At 47.2% G+C, this 17,721-nt stretch overlaps 1 protein-coding gene across 2 annotated transcripts in view; it reads left to right on the forward strand.

Moving 5' to 3' along the window:
- Positions 1-3,828: 3,828 nt before the first annotated feature.
- TXNDC11 (thioredoxin domain containing 11) overlaps positions 3,829-17,721 on the forward strand; it is a 60,102-nt gene continuing 46,209 nt past the window's right edge. The window contains exons 1-3 of one of the 2 annotated variants that reach the window (XM_060648517.3): positions 3,829-4,244; positions 10,977-11,193; positions 14,738-14,835. In XM_060648517.3, coding sequence (XP_060504500.1) covers positions 3,988-4,244; positions 10,977-11,193; positions 14,738-14,835 — 572 coding nt within the window. In that variant the 5' untranslated portion in view covers positions 3,829-3,987. Of the gene's footprint in view, positions 4,245-10,976; positions 11,194-14,737; positions 14,836-17,721 lie in introns of those variants that run through there. The other variant, XM_060648518.2, reaches the window with a different exon arrangement.

A 17,721-nucleotide genomic window follows, 5' to 3' on the forward strand; every position in this document is an offset into this window, starting at 1 on the left:
AGCAGTTAGTGGCAGGATGCAAATTAGACACGAAAGCGACTTTTCACTCTGTCCTGCGCTCCCCCAGATTTGGCGTGAGAAGCAGCTTCTCTGGTTCAGGGACGTGTGAACCCTTGTGGGGCTCTTCTTTGTTTCATTCAGGTGTGGGCTGTGGGCTTCTACAGATGACTGGCATTGTTGGTTGCTGGAGAGCACCGAAGGCATGGTCAGGACGGCCGGCAGAGACCGAGACAGAGCTAAGCTGTCCTGTGGGACCCTGACCTGCTTCCGAGGCTGAGACCCAGCGAGCGAGATGAGAAGGGCCGACAGTCGGGCTTGGGGGCTGCTACATCCTGAGGGTATTACCAGTGCCGAGTCCTTGCTGGGGACGGGGGTCAGGGGGCGCGGTGGACGGACTTGGAAGACAGAGATCTGCTGGGCTGTGATGTAACCAGCCTCCAAACGGTTGGGCAAAGCCACTCCCTCGTGACAGCCTTGACTAAGCGGGTTTAGGGGGTAACAGAGAAGGGTCTTTTTTCTGCATGTGAGTCCAACCAGGGTGGAGAGGAAGGCACGGTTGGTGGTGGTGAGACGAGACAAATAGAGCATTTAGAAGAACCAGAGGCTGCAGATGGACAAGCAAGCCCCCCATGACTTCTTCAAGGACAGACTGATTTCCCTCCATGTGTGACAAGGCAGTTGGGACCCACTTGACTTGGTGGATGTGTCAGGAGTGCCTCTTATTTGCCAAATAGATAATCTGCTACAAGTGACCTTTTCTGGAGAGTAGACCAGTAGTGTAAGTTTTGTACAAGATCTCTCTAGGCAGAAGGCCTTCACTCCGTTTTTTCTTTGTACTAGCTTCCCATCTCCTTTTTTCAGGGAGAGTAGCAGGTGTTCAAAAGTTGTCTCTGGTGTTCTGCTTCGGTTTACAGATTAAAAAGTTGGTTGTCTTGGGGTGCCTGGGTGGCTCAGTGGTTAAGCGTCCGACTCCTGATTTCCTCTCAGGTCATAATCTCCTGGTGGTAAGATTGAGCCCCGAGTCGGGCTCTGCACTGGGCTGGAGCCTGCTTAAGATTCTCTTCCTCTACCCGTCTCCCACTTACGTGCACATGGGCTCTCCCTCCCTCTCTTAAAAAAAAAAAAAAGAAAAAGAAAAAAGTTGGTTGTCATCGTGTTCAGAATCCAGGCTAGAAACTTAAAGTTTGAGATTCTGTGAGTGGCCAAGATGAGAATGAATACACTCTTCAGTTGTCCTCGAGAGATTAGAATTTAGACTTCCTGTGGGTGTTTGTTGCAAGGAAAGAACGCTAATTTCTGGAAAGCCAATTCTGGGGTCTTGACACAAAGTCTCCAGGAAGCATAGCCACCACTGCATGGACCACTCAGGCTCAGGGGTCGGCTTCCCTCCCGAAATTCCTGCCAACCTGGACCTCGTCAGGCACATCCTGTTGGCTGGGTAAATGCTTAGAAGCTTTAAAAGCTAATGAGTATACTTGTCTCGGGTTCTAAGAAAGCGTTTATATATGGTATATAATCTCCCTGCCCCCTTCTCCAACTCCACCAACTTGAGTATGGTATAAAAAGTGACCATGAAAACTCACATGCAGGTTGATGTGGACAAGTTAGGGCTGACTTAGCCCTGTAGAGCAGTGCAGCCTGATCCTGACTGCCTGGGATATTCAGAACTGAATTTGTCAGTTTCAGAAGTACATTCTGGTGTCAGAGAAGCAGCCACATGTCTACATAGAGAAAAGGAAATCAATCGCCTTTTTTAATCCAGGGTGGTTTCCTGGCCTATAAGACATCACGTTGTACTGCCACAAGGTATTGTGGGTCTTAAGAGACAACCCGCAGGCAGCAAAAGTTCTTTGAACCTTATACAAGGCCTGTGCAAATGACAGGTGTCTTATAGAAGTGTAGGGTAGATTCTGTCCTAGCACCCTACAGTGAATGGGGACCGGGTGACTTTTGACCAGTGTCAAAAGTGTATTAGTAATACACTGTTGAATTCAGATCTACACGGACAAATTGAGGACTAAAAATGGTAAATAAGGTTAATATAAAAAATGTATTCCTAAATACATTTTTTCCCCCGGCATCTATAAAAACAAGATTATATAAAACAGTAATAGAACACGGAATTACCGGGTTTGTAATCGAAGAGGTGGAAAAGTAATAATAGCACAAGAACAGGAAGAGGTAAAAGCTAGTTTGGAGAAGTTTCCAGATCTTCCTGGAATTAAGCTAGTAGAAATCTCAACTAGAAATTCTGAAATTCTGAAAAAAATGTATACAGCGATCCCCAGAACAACTGCTAAGGATAGAACAAAAAGGTTTAAAATCATTAAAGGAAGGGTGCCCGGGTGACATTTGACTCTTGATTTTGGCTCAGGTCATCACCTCACAGTTCATAGGATGGAGACCAGAGTCTTCGGATTCTCTCTCTCCACCTCTCTCAAAATAAACAAACATTAAAAAAAAAAAAAAAATCATTAAAGGAATTAATATACTAGCAAACATCCACTTAATACAAAAGGAAGAGCGAACAAAAGGAGAGATATAAGACAAATAGTAAAATGGTACATGTAAATAAGTTACCAACGTTTTGGGCCTCAGTGGTGGACACGCTGAATGTCCTGGGCCCCTAGCAAGGTAGCCACTGGTGGCCACATTTTATATCCCTGGAAACCAGACTCAAGGCTCACACAGCTGCCCTGTGGCAGAGGGGAGGTCTCACCCTAACTTCTGGGTCTGAGCCATGCTTTTTGTTTGTTTTTTGCCTGCAATCATAACTGCTTTGTTCCCTCTGCGTTTTATTTGCCTAGTTTGTAGTCATTTACAGAGCTCTACGGCCCCCAGAGCTGTTTAATGATTAGTGCCAGATGCAGTTGTCCCTCTCTCTCATGGAAACGACTCCATCCCATCTCATCCCCTGGCTTGTCCTTTATAATCACAAAACGTATTCAGAAAGGACCTAACCTTCAGAGTCAGGGAAGTGTTGAGAGTCAGCAGTGGGTCCCTGGAGCAGTTTCTTGGGGGTGGGGGTGGGGGCTGCCTCTGAGTCTGAATTTCTCACCTAGTAGCTTTGCGGCCTCAGGCAAGTGACTTTTCCAAGCCTCAGTTTTTCTTCCCATCTGTGAAGCTAGTACAGGCGGCACGCACCCTCTCCCAAGGGCTGTGGTGGAAGGGATGATAGTAGGCTTAATTGAGGCAGGTCATGGACACTGGGAGACTACAGTAACTAAGAATAAGACCTCACTATGGGCCTGCCATTTTCCATAAATTCCATTGATCCTCAAAACAACCCTGTCAGAGAGGCACTCCTATTACCCCCATTTTACAGACGTGCAAACCGAGGCCGAGTGACCTCTCCTGCCCGCCTCGCTCCTGGGTCCCTGGACACTTCTCATCTCTGCCGGTACTTTCCTTCAATACGGCGGAGATAATGAACGGTACCTATGTCCCCGGAGCCTGTACGGATTCGCGGGCACGAATGCCGTCGTCATTATGGTACCTAAAATGCAGCAGGCCAAGCTGGGAGCCCCGACGGCCGGCGGCTGCCTGCACGCGCCCTAAGCGGATCCCGGTGTGGACTGGAAGACGCTCGACCCGCGACTGCGCAGACTCCGCGGACGGAGGGCGGGGCCTGTGGGAAGACCGCCGGGCCGCAGGTGGCGCTTGCGGGGAGGCCGTCTGCGCAGGCTCCGCGGGCGAGGGGCGTGGCTCGGTCGGGGGCGGGGCTGTCAGGCGGGGCCGGCGTGCGCGCAGACTCCGTCAGCAGGGGGGGGGCGGGGTCCGCCGGGAGGTGCCGGCGTCCGCGCAGGCTCCGCGGGCGGGGGCGGAGCCGCCTGCGCGGGGGCGGGCTTCGCGACGGCGGCGGGGCTGACGTGGAGGGTCCGGGTTAGCGGGCGCGGCGAACTGCGGGATTGGGGAGCGACGGGCCGGGCCGGGCCCTGTGGCCCGAAGCGGCGGCGGCGGTATAAAGCCGGCGACAGGGAGCATGTAATGTCGGAATGCGGAGGCCGCGGCGGCGGCAACAGCAGCAGCAGCAGCGACGACGCCGAGGACGAGGGTGGCGGCGGCGGCGGCGGCTCCGCGGGCTCCGGCTCCTTCAGCCCGGCCCCGGCCGGAGCGTCCTCGGCGGGCCGGCTCCGCCGCGGGCTGCGCGGCGCCTCCCTCATGGCGCGCCGGCGGCCCGAGCTGCTCTGCGGGGCCGTGGCGCTCGGCTGCGCGCTGCTCGTCGCCCTCAAGTTTACCTGCAGGTGAGGCGGCCCCGCGTCCCCGGGGCCCCGGCCCGGCGGCGGCGCAGGACCCGCTCCGGGCCCGCAGGGTCGGGGGTCGTCGCGGCCTTCGCGTGCAGCGACGGGCTCGACTCTGCCCAGCCTGCAGCCGAGCCCGCCACCTGGCCCGCCCGCCCGCCAGCCACCGGGAGAGGTTTTCGGGCGCTGCCCGGGGCCCCTTCCTCCCGTTTTAGCAGCGAGGGAAGTGCGCCAGCTTCTGAGCCGCTCGTCACCTGTTGGGGTTTCTTGGGGGTGCACCTGTCACTTCTGCCCAGGCTCTAGGGCCCGCATTTAACACGCATTTTGTTGCCCTTGTGCGTCGAGTGTGATGATTCACAGCTGTTGGAGCCCTTCGAGAATTCGTGCATCCATCGATCTAAAGATTATTTATCCACACGTGCCGTGCGGGGAGCGCTCATCAGGGGGAGCGTTGACGATAAAAAAATCACACTCTCCTTTCCAGTGGGTGGGACAGGCAGAAAACAACTTCATGTCATTTTGAAGGACTTGTGGAAGTGCTGTGCAGGCAATAATAGAAGGGATACGAGGGTGGGGCAGATTGGCCTTCGCGATGGAGCGACCAGGAAGCTCTTACAGGAAGGAGGAAGGGGCCAGCATTGCGAAGATTTGGGGGAAGAGTGTCGGAGGTAGAGGGAGCGCAAGTGCAAAGCGTGGGCAAGCTGGTGTTTTCCTGGAACTGGAAGGAAAGCCCAGTAGGCTGGAGCACAGTGAACAGGAAAAATTAAAAGTTTATGTGCTGCTTTTGGGGGAAGGGACGCAGGTACAAATGTTAATTCGAATTTCAGGATGGTTGGGAGCGTCTGGGTGGCTCAGTCAGTTAAGTATCTGCTTTCGGCTCAAGTCATGACCTCAGGGTTCCTGATTCCTGAGTTCGAGCCCCACATCCGTGGTGACAGCGCAGAGCCTGCTTGGGATTCTCTGTCCCTTTCTCAACCCTCCCCCGCTTGGGCACTCGCTCGCTCTCAAAAAAGTAAACTTAAAAAAATAAAATAAGACAAATTTCAGGAGTACTTTTGGTCTCCCAAGTCTTCAGTATTATCTCCCGGGACTTCCATTGTAGAAGTCTCGGTTGCAACTGACTGGCATATTAGCTCAGAGGAAGATTTCCCCTTGGAGCATTTGTACTGAGTATGTTCTGCATAGTATGTGGCTCCCGTTGTCAGAGAGGCGTCAGAGGCTTGGGAATTTTAGTGGAAAGAGAACAGATTATAACCGCCCTTGAACATTTGCCAAGTGCCAGGTGCTATGCTGCCCGCTGGGCGAAGGGGGCTGTCCTGTCCATGTTAGTGCCCAGCAGTAGCCTGGCTTGTAGCTACTAAATGCCAGTAGCACGCAGCCCTAGATATGATAACCGGCACCGTCTCCAGACGTTGCCAAGTGTCCCCTGGGGAACAAAATTGCCTCCTCGAGAACTGTAGCGAACATCAGTGCATGTATTCATTCAACGCATAATCTGAGAGCCTGGTCTGGACCTTTTAAATCTCAATCCCCAGTAAAGCCTGGGTATATTTTTATGCTTCCAGCTGATAGATGAAGAAATTGAGCTTTGGTCCGGTTACAGACTTGCCCAAAATCACCCCCACCCCCCATTAAGTGGCTGATCTGGAATTTGAATCCTTCGTTGTCAGTGCTAGGCTCTTAACCTTGCTCTTCATCACAAGCTGCACAAAGGAAAATGGATGAAGTATTTTACATGGTGAAGTTACAAGGTGTCACGTGGGTTCAAAGTAGGAAGAGAGGTTCCCCCCTCTCCAGGGTGGGAAGCTTACCGCTTGTTCATCTGTAGAAATAATGCTTAGTGTTTGTTCTGAAAGAACCTGACTTTAAATGGCTAAGAAGGTCCTTTGAGATTTGGGGAAGCAGGAATTGTGTAAATCGAGTTACTAGAGCAGGCAGAGCAAGGTCCCTTCCTGCTTCAGGCTAGGAGGGAGCCGGTGAATGGCTGCCTGCCTGTCCAGCTTTGCTCTGCTGCTGGCAAATCCGGACCGTCATTCAGTAGGCTGAGATTGATTTTGGAGAGTCTCGTTTGAGTGAAGGGTGTCATCATCTATTACATACACCAACATGTCTGGTCCCCTTTTTCTATTTTACTTTTAAGATTTTTGCATTAATGAAGACAGAGGTTTCCGGGAGAGTAGGATTTTAAAAAATTTTATTTTCATTAATAGCTCCAGGCTTAAGATCAGTGACAGCCCTTGTCAGTATTGGTGGCTTAGCTGGGTTCAAACCAGATCACATAGAAAAGGTTGATTTAAGGGCGCGTGGGTGTCTCAGTCAGTTGAGCGTCCGACTTTGGCTCAGGTCATGATCTCACAGTTTGTGAGCTGGAGACTCACATTGGGCTTGCCCCTGTCCGCGCGGAGCCTGCTTGGGATTCTCTGTACCCCTCTCTCTCTGTCCCTTGCTCGCTGTCTTTCTCAATGTTAAAAAAAAAAAAAGGTTGGGCGTTGAAACACAATAATTGTGCATTTTGGGGGGCCTTAAATCTTTTTTTTTTTTTTTAAGAGGAAGAGAGAGAACACACTTGAACGGGGGAGAGGGGGAGAGAGAGAGAGAGAGAGAGAGAGAGAGAGAGAATCTTAAGCAGGCTCCACCCCATGACCCTGGGATCATGACCTGAGCTGAAACCAAGAATCAGATTCTCAAACCGACTGAGCCCCCTAGGCGCCCCTTTAATCTTTATTTACCTGCCTTTCTCTGCAGTGGATCTCCATAGCTTCATCCTGCTCTCTTTCCTTTCACCCTGGTTTTGGAGGGAAAAAAGTTGTGTGTCTGTATCTATATATGTACTTGTGCGTATATTCATTTTGCTTTATCGCATTTTCTAATTTCAGAGCTGCTTCAGATCCTCTTTGGATGGAGGTGTAGGGGTGTGTGTATTTCTTATAACACTTGGGAGCTGCAGCCTGCCTGTTTTGTTTGCAAGCAGCTCTGGAGTCTTGTGTACCTGAGACTACTTACTAGCCTTCAAAGCTGCAGGAAATCTTTGATCTAGATACAGTGTCTCAAAAATGTGTAGCGAACTTAAGAGTTAAATGGAAGCTTGTCACCCTTTCTGGTGGAGCAGAGGCAGATGTTTCTCTTCCCTGGTTAATGTTTCCCTTTTGATGGGCCACGTGTTTACCTGGCTGACTTACTCTAGGACCTGCTCTGAGCACGCGGGGCAGTAATACTGAGTTCGTCAGTGCCCTTTGGCTGGCTGTCACAGACCTACGTTTTTCCTCAGATTGCATCATTTCACACTCCGCACCCAGTTTGAATAGTAGAAAAGGACTTCCAAGGAGGGGAACTTGGGGGCTTTTAATAATGTGTCACACACAGGGCCTCCGTCATCTCTTTGCATGACTGCCTGTCATTCGGGTCTCAGCTTAAAAGATGCCCTGTCACCTGCCAAATCACCCTGTTCCATTTTCCACGCAGCCGTGATCTTTTTGTGTGTTGCTTACGTGTTTGGTTGTCGGCGTGTCTCCTTCCTTGAGAAAGTAAGTCCCTTGAGGACGTTATTACGCCCTCTGCTATAGCCTTGGTACCTGTAGTGCAGTTTCTGAAGCATAAACAACATGTGCTTGATGAGCATTTTTTGAATTACTGTGTAAGTGACCGAGTTTTTCAGGTTATAAAGACATTTTGCCTAAGCTTCCTGACTGCTGGGTTGAAAAATTAGTTTGAGTGAGTAAATAGGGGATTTGCTCTTTGGTACTACCACTTCTTTAGGAGATTGATAGTTTTTGGCTAAAATAGGGAAGTAGTAATTTTAAATCTGTCTTCTTAATTCAGGAAGCTAACACCTTCTCGATGCAGAGGAAGGTGTGGGTTCCTTCCCTTGTGCTATATGACCCAAGACTCTTAGAGGAGTCTGGGTCTTGGGTGTTGACACTTTCTATTTTGGTTCTAAATACTTGTCTGTCTGCTGCATGTCTCAGAGCTGGCAGCGCTCTCCTCCTCGTTCTTCCTTCCTGCTCCTCTGCTGTGTTCTGAGAAACCAGATCATCAGGTTCATTTGGACACATCTGTGAAGTTAGAACATAAGGATGTGGCCCTTAGGATCGTCTCTAGTAAAACACATGGGCCTCTGGTACTTGGGTTCTGAGTGTTCTTCATAATGTCTATCTGTATGGGTTTATATTTAATTTCCTTTTGTGTATGTTCAGGTGAGGTGAGTAGGGTAGGTTTGTTCATTTCACAAATTATTGAACTTCAGAGTACCAGGCGCTATAAATCGTGAGGATCTACCAGTGGAAAAGATAGGGTTCTTGCCCTCATGCAGTTAATGACGTGGTAGAGTAGATAAATAATTGGTAAAAGAAGTAAGTTACTGATTGTGGTGAGGGGTATAAAGACAACGAATAGGGAGCCGAGAGAAGAAGTCAGGTCTCCCGCTTCAGTTGTCAGAGCAAGCCTTGCTGACGAGGGGGCACAGCGGCCAAGCTTTTTTCCTCATCAGCTTCATTTTGGTGTATGTTACACTCAGTGGAATTACACATGTGACACGTACAGGTTGATGACATAAGTTTAACCACCTCCATGCTTTCAGTTGAGACGCATAAGATTTCCTTCTCCCCAGAAAGTGTCCTTTCTGGAAACGTATAAATGCATTAATGTTGTTTGTATCCTTTAGTGTCTTGCTTCTTTCATTTGGTGTACTTATTTTGAGACTCATCCAATTATAGTATGTTTCAGTTCTTTTTTTTTTTTTTCTTTTTAAGTTTTGCTTATTTATTTTTTAGAGAGAGAGCGTGTGTGTGCATGTGTGTGTGAGGGAGAGAACCCCAAGCAGTCTCTGCACTGTCACTCTGGAGCCGGATGCATGGGGCTCGAACCCACAAACTGTGATATCATGGCCTGAGCTGAAGTTGGACACAACCACCTGAGCCACCCAGGCGCCCCTGTTTCAGTTCTTTTATTGCTGAGTAACATTTGATTGTAAGAATATACCTAGTTTTGGTCTCTTACCTAATGAGTTACTCCAGCTTCCTTATGCATACTATTTAGATAATTTATCTTTTCCCATCCTTATACTTTCACCCTTTGAATTTATGTTTAAAATGTGTGTCTTTTAGATAGCTTACGGTGGGTCTTGCTTCATTATCCAGTCTGGCATTCTCTTCCTCTTAACTGGATGGTTTAGTCCTTTTATGTTTAATGTAATGATTGATATTGTTGGAAGTAAGTCTACTTTCTGGCTATTTGTTTTCCATTTTTGTTCGTTTCTTGATCCTTCTGCTTTTTGGGGTAATTGAGTATTTTCTCGGGTCCCATTTTTATTCTGTGGGTTTCTTGGCTACACCACCATTATGGTTTTATGCCATGTTAGGGCAGATGTGTGAACAGCTCAAGGTGTTCATAGGCTCCTTTCACATGGTGGGATATGCAGCTTCAGCCAAGACCGTTTTTGTCTTGATGGGAAAAGTAGTGGCAGCTCTGTGACTTCAGATCACTCAGTTTTTCCTGTCTCCTCTTGATCTCTCCCTTTTGAGAACCTCAGGGATTCAGGAAGCCTGGTGTCCAGTTAAAATGGGCTGTTACTTTGTTGTTCATCATTACTAGCCTTGGGATCATGACACTGTGGTGGCTCAGTCAGTTAAGTGTTTGACTTCAGCTCAGGTCATGATCATCGTGGTTTGTGAGTTCAGGCCCCGCGTCGGGCTCTATGCTGACAGCTTGGAGCCTGGAGCCTGCTTCAGATTCTGTGTCTCCCTCTCTCTCTCTGCCCCTCCCCCACTCACCCTCTGTCTCTCTCAAGAATAAATAAGCATTAAATAAAAAAAATTTTTTTAAGTTACTTTACCAGAAAAGTGGGTTTATTCAGGAACAGCAGAGAATTGTCATCTGGGACATACAAGCTATGGCAAGCCATAGGCAAGTCCCACATACAAAGGAGAGGAACATTATTTTATGGAGAAGGAGGAAATTGGGAGGGGTTGTTGTGAATGAAAGTAAATTGGAGAGAAGCAAGAGTTCAGGGGGATGACAGTTTTTCATTGGCTCATCGCTGATGAAGTGGTCAGTTTTGGGTAGGAGGTGTTCTATCTTTTCCTCTTGGGGCCCCTATTTCTTTTCCTGTTGAGGATTCTCCTGTTGGAGTCTGTAATTGATCATTTTCCCTGTAATTGACCTGGAGAGGTGCTGGCTCCCCCCATCTGGCCCCCCCAACTCCATTATAGTGATGCTTCCCAATATGTATAACTTCTGCCAGAATGCCCTGGATAAGTACAGGCCAACTCCAGCTAAGAAACTTAATGTCTTCTCAAAGTTCAGTTGATGTAAGAATTTGCCATACAAATCTTAGTAGCGGTAGCCCGCGTGTGCTCCCTCCCCTTAGTTCTGAGCCAGCTCGCTGGTTGTTCTGATGTTGTGGCTCCTGCCACAGAGAGCCGAGGATGGAGTGTTTGGGGTGTGGGAGAGAAGAATATAGGTTATTCCAAGACATCCTCCTTGTCTGCTGCCTTTCCATCCCACATCTGGGGAGACAATATTAGAAAGGCGTTTTCAGCTTATCGTTTATGTCTTGCTTGCTTTCTCTCAGCTAAATATCGCCTTAGCACAGAATATTTTTTACTCCAGGACAATGTTTTGGGAACTCCTTTTCCTTATGCCAGAGATTTGTCTTTTAAGCTCTGTTCTCCTTCCACACGAAGCTGTCCTCAGAAGAAGATAAACTTAGCGATCTTGTCTGTGTTTGCTCTTTTTTAGTCGAGCAAAAGATGTGATAATACCAGCAAAGCCACCTGTCAGCTTTTTCTCCTCGAGGTCTCCGGTTCTTGACCTCTTCCAGGGGCAGCTGGACTACGCAGAGCACGTTCGCCGGGATTCAGAGGTGGTGCTGCTGTTTTTCTACGCTCCGTGGTGTGGACAGTCCATTGCTGCCAGGTCAGAGATTGAGCAAGCAGCGAGTCAGCTGTCGGACCAGGTAATGCTGACGTTGAACCCGAGAATCGAATCGAGTGACCGTGTGCTGGGCGGGTCGTTCCCAGAGAGGCACACGTTGCCCCGCTAGCTGAGTTAGCCCGGGTGAAGGCCCGGAGCCTCGCTTCATCCATCGTGAAGGCTTCTGTAAAGAAACAGGATCTCTGGCTGGGAGGGTCATAGGTGGGTAGCGGCCGGAGAGGGAGCCGAACGTGCATTTCCCTGTAGCACAGCTCAGTGCTCACCTAAGGGGCCCAAGCTGTTTGGTTTCAGTGCTGGGAGACGTAGTTGACTCTCCTTTTGGTATTTGATTAGTTGTTTACCGTAAGACACATTTATGTGTCACGAGTACTACGTAGCAGTATTTAAAAATACTTGAAAAAAAATAAAAAATACTTGGACCAGAGAGCCACATGCAACAGATGCTTAATGAAGGTCACCTTTGTGCTAGACACGAGGGATATATGGGCCCATGAGTCCTCTTTGTGGCAGTGGTTTTCAACTCAGTGGGTCCCCGTTGCCATTTATGCAACAAGTATTTTGTGATGTGCCATTTTCTGTCCTGAAAAGGAATTCACAGGTGATAAAATTTCCCTACACATATGATTTCAAGATACTCAATCCAATACACTAATTACCGCATAAAGGTGGGGGAGACCAAAATAATGTATAACTAGACCATGTGTGTTTCCGTATGTAAATGCTCAGGCAAAGTAGTTTCTGTGCCTTTATGTGGAACGACTGCGGGTGGGCGATTGGAAATGCAGACTCATAAAAGTGGTGTGTCAGAAACTCAGTTACTGGAGGGGCTCTGCTTACAGTGATTCGAGTTTCCTAAGTGGTGAACAACTCTTGGTAAAGTCCGGAACCAGTCTTTTCTGCCCTGTATTCATATAGGCGTTGCCTTCTGGAGAAATTCAGTGAATACAAAAGCCATGATGTGGCTTCACATATAAAAAGGAGTTCGGTCCTAGGCTTGAGTGATAAACGGGTTTTCCCCCCACATCGTTTGGACATTTAAAGCTGCTCTGGGATGACGCAACATCATCCCAGGCGTACCCCTAGGGCAACCCCTGCCCACACATGCCCTGCAGCATCTGGGTCATTGCAGCCCCTGCCCACACATGCCCTGCAGCATCTGGGTCATTGCAGCCCCTGCCCACACATGCCCTGCAGCATCTGGGTCATTGCAACAAGCCAGAGAGCGAGCCTCCCACAGATTTCTGAGAGGCGGCTGCTGAGAACCACTGATCTGAGGTAACTCATGCAGGCAGCTGGGGTCCCAAGTTTCTTTGGAACTCTGGGTTGGTTCTTCTTAGTAACAATGTTATAAATGCTGGTGAGGCTTTTTGCCCGGCCTGGCAAAGCCTTTCAAACCGTTGTATGTATCCCTGAATGTGGTGCAAAGCACTGTTTAAATCTAGCTCTTCATTATAACTCTGTTTCCAATGACATGGATTCTCAGGGGTGTGATTCTGTGCTCTGACTTGGGACCCAGGGGATCAGTCAATTCCCTGTGCTCCCTTTACTCTCCTCCCCTTTGAAAAATGGCTAGTAAGAGCTGCAGCTGGCTGGCTCAGTTGGCAAAGCAAGTGACTCTTATTCTTAGGGTCATGAGTTCAAGCCCCACGTTGGGCAGTAGAGCTGACTTCAAAAAAAAAAAAAAAAAAAATGCAAATAACCTGGTAGACCCTTCCAGGGAGGAAACAGGAACTCCACTGGAGCCCTGGGAGGCAGGCGTTCCCCAGGCCTTCCCCCAAGTTTTCTGAAATTAGAGAACGTGTGGGGAACACGGGGAGCATGTACTGTGTTCCAGGGTGTCGGTTATTTGCGGTCTAACCGTCCTTCCGAGTGACGGTGTGCACGGCGTTCTGGTGTGCCGGGCTCTGTGCTTTCTCCCGGCAGCTCTGGGGCTGGCACTCACGTCCCTGTTGTCGGAAGCGGGACCTCACACCTCCACGGTGGCCCGCTCGGCTAGAGATCACGTGACGAGTGGTGGAGTGATGGTGCCATCCACAACTAATGGGCACTGCTTTTTTCACATTTTGTTCTTCCAGCTCCTTCCAAATGGAGAGCTTAGGTTATTCTGTGTTCTCACTAGGGAGAAGGAGGGGGTTTATTCTTGGAAACAGGCAAAAAATCTTTTAAGCCCTACCGCTTAGTAAAATTAGCAAATGTGGTAGAGTGTGCCCTATTTTTGAGTAAAAGAGTGAGATGTCCCCTTAAGTAAAGATTTTGTTGCTTTTCTTTTTCGTAAATGGCTCCATAGAGCCTCTACAGAGTTTAGAGCAATACTGCTACTTAGTAAGTACAAGGAAGGCATTTGAAAGTGATTTTTCATTTGTAGTTTTCATATTTTTTCAATGTTCTTATGAAAATTTCTTCACGTAGCAAAGATGAAGGAGTTTATATATACCTGCCACGTGAGTTTTGCTATTCACATTTTATTGTGCTTGTTTTATCATGTATTTATTCATCTTATTATTCCTCTAGTCAGTGGTTCTCAACTGGAGGAAGTTTTCTCCCCCAGAGAACCGTGAGCAGGGTTTGGGGCCATTTTTGGTTACCGCTGCTCTGGACGGGGAGCTGCTGGCCTGGGGTGGGTAGAGGCCAGGTTACTCCCGGACATGGCGCCCCCAGAGTGGGGGACGGCCCCGCACAACAGAAATGCATGTAACACAGACCCTCCTAACGACAGAAGGCCAAAATAGCCGTAGTGCAAAAGCTGAGAAACTCTGCTCTAATCTGTTAACTCATCTTGGTTTGGGGACGTTTCAAAGTAGATTGGAGATTTAAATACTGCAGCATCTACCTATAAATATGTATTTAATTCATACTTTTGCTGTGTAATATTCCATTTCAGAGCATGCCTTAATCTATCTGTTATCCTTATTCATGTTTAATATAGTCATTAATAACGGTCCTTTGGCTTTAGCGATGTTTTATTTGCAGGTTTTTTTTTTTTTTTTTCTTTCCTTCTCATACCCTCAGTTTGACTATCAAAAGACCTGTCTTTCTTTCTACTGAGTTTTAGTGTAATGCTTGCTCATTCACTTTAGAATTCAGAGCAAATCCAGGCTCCTGGGTGGCTCAGTCAGCTAAGCGTCCGACTTCGGCCCAGGTTATGATCTCAAGGCTTGTGAGTTCGAGCCCCGTGTCCAGCGCTGTGCTGACAGCTCAGAGCCTGGAGCCTGCTTCAGATTCTGTCTCCCTCCTTCCCTCGCTCACCTTCTGTCTCTCTCTGTCTCTCCCTCTCTCAATAATAAACATGAAAAATATTTTTTAGGTTTCAAATGAAACCATTTCCCTCTTGGGCTAAACTATAAAATGCTACTAAAATGCTAGTGTCTGAGCTAGACACGTAGAGGAGGGTCTTTCTTTTTAATTGCAGAGGTAAATTATGATCTTCTTTGAATACTGGAAATAATTTTTTTTCATACTTTGTGTTTCAGAGAGGAATAGTTCCATTTCTATAATTTTATCTTTAAAATCTTGGTAATTTTTCAGTTGTTATTCATAGTCACTTGAAACCTTTTTTGGCTCTGCAGGTGTTGTTTGTGGCAATTAACTGTTGGTGGAACCAGGGGAAATGCAGAAGACAGAAGCATTTCTTTCATTTCCCTGTAATACATCTGTATCATCGGAGGTAAGAACTGTTAGCTAGTCTTCAGATTTTGATTTCTAATTCCAATTAAGTTCCAAAGCAAATTCTTTTTTCTGTTTAAAAGGATTAGATATTCCCTGTAGGGAATTGAGAAAATACAGAGAAGCAAAACTACATCAGTTAAAGGGTCTGGATATTTTATCAACCTTACATAATCTCTGTGTGTTTTGATTTATATCTTCTGTGACTCTACATACCCACCCTCTTTTTTTTTAATAAAAAAAAGAGGGGTCATGTAGTGATAGTATTTTCTAAACTGCTTTTTCGTGCTTTTGTGAAAATCTTGTCATGCCATTACATAGTCTGCAGCATTGTTTTTGATAATTCTGGCACCCCATTGTGTGGCTGTATATTGCGGATAACCTACAAGTATTTTATTGTGTGAGAATACGCAGAAGTCCTTAACCCTGCTACGTGGCAACATAGCATAGTCAGGAGGGAGTCGTAGCACCTTTTCAACTGGGACGAAAATTACTACGAGTCCACAATCCTGTGCCCATAATACTGGAACCCAGAGAGCTTTGAAACCCTAAAAGATTTTCGTAAATTTTGTCCCCCAGTGCATTCATCTAGCCCGAAGTAACAAGAGGCTGCCTTTAGTCTGTATCCCACTTAGGGAGTCAGTTTATTATGCTGCACAAATACTGGTGTTTGAGTTTGGAGTACTGCCCAGACCTTGCTGTGTGTGTTAAATAATGTCTGAAATCTGACTTGAAGAAGTTTGAAGAAAGGGGACGGCTTCAATGTAATTGGCTTGAAGTTTGTTAATGAAGGTAAAATGGGCACGGAAGCTTTCATTAGTAAGAGCTTTACTTTTTACGCTGCATTTTCCCCTCCTCTGTCTGAACTTCTTGGGTTTCCGTCAGTGGGGATTTATGACAGACATCATCAAAGTATCACTTGCCGACTGTCATGCTCCATGACACTTCACGTTTCCAGTACAAAATGTTGTGTGGCTCATAGAACTGTTTGTTAGGAGCTGGTAAATAATACTTGAGCAAAAATGCACTTTTTTACCCCGTCTCCACCTTCAAAGTCTATTCTAGATAGAAGAACCCTTCTCATATCGTAATGTTAGATTTGAAGATGTAAAAGCTCTGTGCTCTGTAATGGGATCAATAAGTTTGCCCTGCGAAGGTCCCTGCATTTCTTTTTGGAGGGGCTAGGAAATAGGGCACAGGTGCCTAGCGAGGAGGATAGGCCTTGCAACTCTAGGTAAGCACGCCAGCTGCCCAGAGGTGGGCTTAGCTTGATGTGATATTGCAATCAGGAGAGTTCCCTTGAACACAGTGCAAAATACCATTTTGGGCTGTATGGCTGTGCAGTATATCGTCTCACCCTGTTTTCTTAGATTTATAGAAAGAGTGCAAGGCCACGCAGAGAACCTTAGGAGCATCTAGTCCAGCCTTCTCATTTTCCTGATGAGGGATTTGAGGTTTCTGCTGCCCTCGAGGTGTGGCCCCTCCTCTTCGCCTGTTGAGTGTTACTTGTTTAAATTAGTTCAGACCTCGTCCTACGCATTTCAGTATCCACCGTTCCCAGTGTACCTGAAACAGAAGAAAGCGCTCAGGCACAGAAATACCTAAAAAGCCCTCTGTTTTATACGTAACGCATGTGAACGAATGCGTTTCTTCACCCAACCTCTCTCGTGACCAGTCAGTAGACTTGAGGTTGTTTTGGTTAATAGCGCTTGCACACGTGGCACTTAGGCCCCATCACTGGGCAGGACGTTGCAGTTTGTATTTTTGTTGTTGCTGTTTTTGTAACGGCGAAACTAGTGTCGTAGTAGCTGCTTGAAGAAATTAGTAGACTTTCTGTTTTGCTTAAGTGGATTTCATTTTTTGGCGTGTGTTGATACCAGTGAGGAGGAAAGTTTTTTAAAGGCTCTGAAGCAGGGAATCGTTTCTTAAAACACTCTCCCCAAGGCCCTGCAGCCCTGGACCAGCTTGTCCTGTGGTCGTGGCAGTGATGGCGTGTTGGTAAAATGCACTGTGCGTCCTGCATACCGAGGTTCCTCCGCTTTCCCAAGTCACTGGGATCCTTATAGCAACACTCCCGGAGCCTGTTTGCCTGAGTAGATGAGGTTTCCAGGTTTTTGGCCCCTTTTTGCGGAAGAAAATAAACTATCAGATGATTTTTCGATTTCTTCCTTTAAATTAAGCATTGTTGGCAGCCGATGGGGTCGTGGCGGTGGTAATTTTTGAACTTAAGTTAGTTACAAGTCTTGAATTGATAGAACTGTTAACTCTGTCTTCCAGCTGTGCATGTAGAATGCTGTTTTTACCTTTTCATGCTAACATTCTTTTGTTTGGCCTCATCTTTTGCAGTACACACTGAGGAATTGTGGTCATCGCATCACATTATGTGTGTGTGTTCATTTACATAACCATTTACTATTGGGATCTCACAGCATTTATGTAATTCTTGACTGTTTATTGCTGCAATGAACAGGAAGCATAATGTCAGTTTCTGTGTGGACAGAAGAATGGTTATGGAGTTGTTGAATTTCACCTGACTCCACTTCCCCGCCACATACCCTTCAGTTATATTTGAGGAATGTCTGTCTTGTGCAAGATTGAAGAAAGCCATGTGAGGACTCTGATTAGCTTAGAAGGATAACTGAATGTTGGTATTATTGCTTAGCAATGCGAAATCCAATTCCTGGGCATCCCTCAGCACAGCTGGAAAGGAAAATAAGACCATTTTTGCAGGTCCCTGGCTTTGTCCCTTCACATAATCTTATTTTGTTGCAATAAAACTTCAAATAGGTTTAAGGTGATTTAGTGATCCCTTGTGTAAGTGCCTGTGGGAATATTTAATAAGTACATTTTAGTAGGTCAAGGGCCAAGTGCGTACCTTGTTTCTTAT

The sequence above is a fragment of the Panthera onca genome, chromosome E3 (assembly GCF_046562875.1).
Source record: "Panthera onca isolate mPanOnc1 chromosome E3, mPanOnc1 haplotype 2, whole genome shotgun sequence".
NCBI classification, from domain to species: domain Eukaryota; kingdom Metazoa; phylum Chordata; class Mammalia; order Carnivora; family Felidae; genus Panthera; species Panthera onca.